The sequence below is a fragment of the Lactuca serriola genome, chromosome 1, assembly GCF_051521515.1.
Source record: "Lactuca serriola cultivar US96UC23 chromosome 1, Lser_US96UC23_V15, whole genome shotgun sequence".
Taxonomy (NCBI): Eukaryota; Viridiplantae; Streptophyta; class Magnoliopsida; order Asterales; family Asteraceae; genus Lactuca; species Lactuca serriola.
Window position 1 is genome coordinate 124,681,566 of NC_136408.1, and position 6,023 is coordinate 124,687,588.

At 35.1% G+C, this 6,023-nt stretch overlaps 1 protein-coding gene across 1 annotated transcript; it reads right to left on the reverse strand.

Annotated features, from left to right (window-relative positions):
• Positions 1 to 855: 855 nt before the first annotated feature.
• LOC145061224 (uncharacterized) lies at positions 856 to 3,153 on the reverse strand. Its single transcript, XM_079008654.1, has one exon. The coding sequence runs from the start codon at positions 3,151 to 3,153 to the stop codon at positions 856 to 858; it is 2,298 nt and encodes a 765-aa protein (XP_078864780.1).
• Positions 3,154 to 6,023: the final 2,870 nt, after the last annotated feature.

Here is a 6,023-nt window from a genome sequence, read left to right on the forward strand (position 1 = left end):
CCCTAAAGTTTTTGTCGGGCTTTATGGGTCCCTAAACTAGGATATGACCATCTATTTTGGTCTCTGTCAACTTGTAATAGCAGGTTCAGTGACCTTTAGACCATAAAAACTCACATTGTGCCCCTATAAAGCCCAAAAAAAAGTTTGGGGATCAATATAAGTTGAGTGTGAATTGGCTTTACAAGAAAAAGAGAGTTTTTTTTGTATGATTTGATCCTCGAACTTATTTTTTTGGCTTTATAAGGGCACAATGTGAGTTTTTTTTCCCTAAAAGGTCACTGAACCGGCTATTACAGGTTGACAGAGACTAAAAGAGCATGTCATATCCTAGTTTAGGGACCCATAAAACCCGACAAAAACTTTAGGGACTCAACAGATAAAACCTAGAAAGTTCGCAGGGCATTTGTGTCATTTTTCCTAATATATATAATACCACATTCCCAATTGCTCATATTTCAGTTCAACAACCATTGTAAAATGAATATATCCAGTGAAATATAATATGCAATATTATACTGCTCAAGATTATATGCAACAATATGAAAATATGCCCCGGTTTTTTCCCAATCCAAAGTGTCACTATCCAACATCCTCAACATGAATCAATATATGAAAAGAAAGATGTTAAGAAATGTCCAAGATCACAAACAAAACTGAAAAGAAAGATGTAAAGATATGCATGTGAACACAAACAAAACTGAAAAATTACTTTCGATCTATATGATAGACAACATATTTTAAGGTGAAAAAGAAACAAGAATTACAACCAGATATTAAGCCTATGTATACACACAAACAAGAATTGTGTTATGAAGTCAGAAAATTACTTTCGATCTATATGAAAGACAACAAATGTTAAGGGATACGTTGCAAATGAAGACGCCATTCATCAATAAATGCCATCTTATCCTGATGAATGTTTGGTAATTCATACGTTTCAAGTCTTTTTATTATCTCAGTAGTCCTACCAAGAAGCTTTGCTGCAGCCTCAACACTAGCTTCTCGTTTCTCTATTGCAGTTTCATGGCATTTCATTGTTATGACTCGTGGTATGTTGGTGAAGCAAGCAACCAATATGTCTGCAATCATGTGAGTTAATAGTGTAAATAACCATTCTTCATTGATCTCTAAGATGTTACTTTGGTAGGTAAGCATGATTGTTTGTGTAATTCGATACATTGAATTAGCAACAATCAACTTCCACGGAAGGCATTCCACCGGTTCTCCTGTATTTGTACTTTTGCTAACTTCTATCACAATTTCTTCTGCTTTGTTAGCAAACCATTCAAGGATCTCTCTTGATGTTTTTCCTTCATAAGCTCTTTTTTCCAAAGTGTTCTCTAACCACTTGTACTTGTCTTCAACATCATCCCACAAAGTCATAGTTGCCTTTTGAATGTTTACATATTGACGTGCATTGTTCAAGCTTTCCTCAACAATATGCGTGTAAAAAAGACCTTCACCAACACATTTGAACAAGTTATTAGTTGTATCCTTACCAATATTTGGGAGAGCAATGGCGATGCACGTTAAGGTGACAATTGGTAAGCTCCAACTGTTAGGAAATTCAATAGAAAGTAGTGGTTGAACTCGACAAATGTCAAAATTCTCTACTCCCTCGAATCCAACAGATTTTTCAAGAAACTTTAAGAGATTGTTGTCTTGTTCCTTCTCGGCCTTTTGCATCACGCGATTCATGGAGTTTGAAATTCGTTTAAGTGTTCTTTCAGCAAACTCCATATTGTCTTCAAGTAACAAAACATAATTGCTAAGGTCTTCATCTATATCGTGAGTGCTTGAGGGTGGATTAAGCATCCTTTCTTTTATCGACTTGAAATAATATGAACAATGAATGAAAATGAGTAGAACCACTGTGGGGATGAGCCCTATAATTTTGCATGTTACCACAATCACCTTCTGCAATCCAATCCAAGCACTTAGAATAGGTTTTTTCAAATTACGTATAAGATTTCTTGATCTATGGCCATTTGATAGAAAAGTTATATGACTTTCTTTCCATTCATACAACTGTTGAGTCCAATACTTCTCTACTTTAAAGACCTCCAAATGGTTCCTATTCCACCTTGTAAAAGATTTAAAGCTCACAACCGTAAAACATCTAAACATTGGGGAGATGACACCCACTCCAACTCCAATGGACTGTGTGATAACAATGGCAACCATTGACCACTTGTAATCTGATTGGAATCTTATCCGAAATGGAAATTTTAAAATTGACACCAGAAGAGATATGTATATGGCTAGACCAGTTAAACAAATTACGCAGGAAGCACGTGATAACGGGTTACAAGCTATCACAAATTGAGGGCTACCAGTTTCTGCCATGATCCAGTATCTTTTCACATGCTGTTGCAGCTTCTGAATATCAAATGTATCTTGTGGACAATGATCATATAAAGTTGTTTTGCTAATTGCTTGATACTTGAGTTCTAGAATTTGCTTAGAGATTGGAAGTGTTATAGCAGAAGAGATCAAAATTATTAGTAAGAAGAGTAAAAAAGCGACGTAGATGTATCCTACATCCATGAAGTGAGGCTCTATGAACGTCCACTTATTGATAGCAAGACTAAAACCTTCTCTCTCAATAACTCCAGTATTAATCTCCATAAACATATTCACAATTATGGTGATAATGAGAATAGCAAAACCTACGACATTTGCAATAAGTGACTTGTTGTCCATGGACGCCAAAGAAGGCATTAAGTTAGCCATCATCATACACATAAAGACTAAGCTTCCTTGCTTAGCTGCTTGGTCCACCCACCCAGGCATTGGACTACTCAAATCCACAGGGAGTTTCATTGCAACGGCTATCACTGTGATAGAAACAGCATTTAGAGAGAAATACTTACTTGGAAACCAAAATTTTCTTTTTTGAAAACCATTGAACAGATCAGCTACCATGGCAAGAATGCAAAATAATGATGCTATTGAGATGTAGATCCCAATCCACGACAAAGGCCCACTGTACTTCCCTTCGACTTCCGAATCAAAAATTTGCCCACAAAAATCCCACAAGGATTCAATATTTTCATTGGTGAGGTTTACTGATAGTCCCCAAGAAGACCGGTTAAAATAAATTGGTAATACAATATCGTAACAATGATCAGATGAATGATTTTCTGAACCCATGTTCAAATTATTTAGCGATGTAATTGTAGAAAATAAGTGTCACTTTTATAACAGTTTGATGTTAACTTTTTCTTTTCAGAAAATCCCAGGAAGTCGCAGATGATGACATTATTAGATTTTGACTTGGTCCATAAGAAAAAAATAAAATAGTCATCATGATCATGATGACATTATTGAAGGAGTCTTGGTATCTAGGAATTCAAAAAGTAGACATGATTCATGATGCTAGAAGTCCCATGCTATTGTCATGGGAAAGCTTTGACCATATGTTGAACAAATGTGAATACATAGACGTACTCGGAAAAAGAAAGAAATATATTAAAATGGTCAACTTGTATTAAAAGATTTTCAAATAAAAAAAAAATTGACTTGTTGCAATTGTAACGCTACATGCATCTGTAGGTTGTATATCTAATAACTTATGAAAAAATAAATCAAATAGATTTATTATAAACCAGGGGTATTTATATTCTTATTTTATTTGGTAACTAGAAGGATTCTTACCCTTCGCGGCGGATATAAAACCTGAATCTCAAAGACAAATCCCAAACCCGAACTATCAAAGAGGACCTGAAAAAACAGCCAGGTGCAAAATTGTCAACAAGTGAGTACCAGGGGCATAACAATAAACATCACAACACCCTTGTATGATTGGGGATTTTTTAAAAGTCCATTGCTATTTTTGTTCAATGATATAATTAGGGATTTTTTTTGAAAAGTCCATTGCTGTTTTAAAAGATTAAACTAATCTTATGTAATTGCTTTCAAATTACCATGATGGGAAAATAACGTTACAAACCTTGAATACTATTGGAATATTGTTTAAGGCCATTAATTATTGGTAATATTTGTGATATTAATAATGTCTTTTTTGAGTTGTCTCCATAATCCAATTGAGGAATTAAAAGATAGGAGAAATAATTTTATTAATTTGTCATGGTTTTGATAAATTAATTAGAAACTATTATGGAATTAACTTGTGATTAATTAAAAGATAATTAGTTAATTAATCAAAGGTTAATTAAAATGTTTAATTAATTGGAACATTCTAGAACCCTAAAATATTAAGATGGACGAATTAGATAAGGACTACCAAAGTTTTTGGAGTTGCTTTAAGATTAAGCAACTGGAGTCCATAAATAGGTAAATAAGGATCAAACCCTAGGTGCTCTATACTCCAAATTGCATTCCGCCTTCTGTCTATTCTTTCCGCAAATGAAAATTAAACCTTTAGAGTTTAGAGTTTTCATTTTCCTCATCCTCTATTCTAGGATTTGCCAATTTTGCTTTTTTGGTGTTTTGGGTGTGATACTATTAGAGAGATTCCTACTATGGGTCTTATCATTCAAGCAAATATGACTATTACAAGATCCTAATCAAGGAATCAACAAGAAGATAAAGATCAAGGGGTTAGTCAATTTATAGTTTTCAAAGCAGGTTGATATAATAAAATAAACCTAGATCTATTAGAGTACATGTACACATAGGGTTTTGTAACATCTGGTTTTCTAGGTATTAATTTTATAATTCCATTTTAGAGATTTTTAGTTGGCCATGACATGGTGGTAAGGATTACCACATCATGGCATCCATCTTCAGGTCCGCGTATCATTTAAGACGCCACGACGTGGTCATGCAATTGCCATGATATGGCAATGTAACATCTTGTTTCCTGTCATTTCTTATTTTAGGGCCATGGGCTGGAAGTCGATTGGTAAAGGCTTTGGACCATAAGGAGGTAATGTTTAGACCTTTTGGAAGGAGGCAATGATGGTTGCACAATCTTAACCTTTAAATTGTGTTCTGGGCCGAAGGGTAGAAAGGGGAAAGTCATAGACCAGGTTCTTGCATGAAATATAGATTTTTATTCTATAGGTTTTTTAGTCCAAGATACCTAGATAATACCGTGGAGCTCTTCAATACCTTTCTGTGGATATAAAGAATGACAAAAAAAGGAGTTGGAATGAAGAAGTTACGACCGTTTGAAGTTATGACGGTTTTGGGTTAAGCCGCGTATGCTAGGCATACTAGGAGCGTACATTGGGCGTACTAGGCAAGCTGGATCGTGGGGAATCAACTTGGTATGTTGGGCATACTATGAGTACTCTGGGGGTATGCGATTAGACCCTAAACCCTAATTTGAGGGTTTTGAGCCCTATTTAAGCTCCTTAAGCTCCCAAAACCCTTACCATTCTCAGACTCTACCTCTCCAACATCCTCCCATGAAATCCTAACCCTTATTTGAGCATTGTGAGATAAAGAAGGTGTTTTTGAGTGCTTTGGAGTGTGCTTGGTGGATCTTGGAGAAGAAGGAACTCATTGGAAAAGTGTTGGTTGCATTGGAGCTTGTAGATCACCTTGTTCACGTTCATCTTTCTTCTAAAGGTATAAAGCTTGAATCTTGATGATGCATTTGTTAGATCTAACTTGTTTTGGGTGTTATGAGCCTTTAGTCACTTAAATGCATAAAGTTTAGATCTTGAAAGTTGGTGACCTAGTTATGGATAAAGTTGGAAACGTTATCCATCTAAACATCATTTTGATTCAGATGTGAAGGTTAGATACTTGGACTTAATTGATTGAGTTGAGAAAGATGTACATTTGGTCCCTTTGAGACTTAAAGTCTAGATCTTGGTTGTTTGGATTGTCCAAATGGATAAAGTAAAAAACTTTATCCATTATGGAGCTATTAAGAATCATAAAAATGTGTTCTTGGTCCTTATATCCCTTCCATGCACGAGTCATGATGTCTTAATGGATTATTAATTTAGGGTTTTAGCTTTCAGACCTTATCTAGCCATGGAAAGTTGTAAAGGTGGAAACTTTATGAATTAGAATGATGTTATGGGTCTAGATCTAAGTGTTGGACT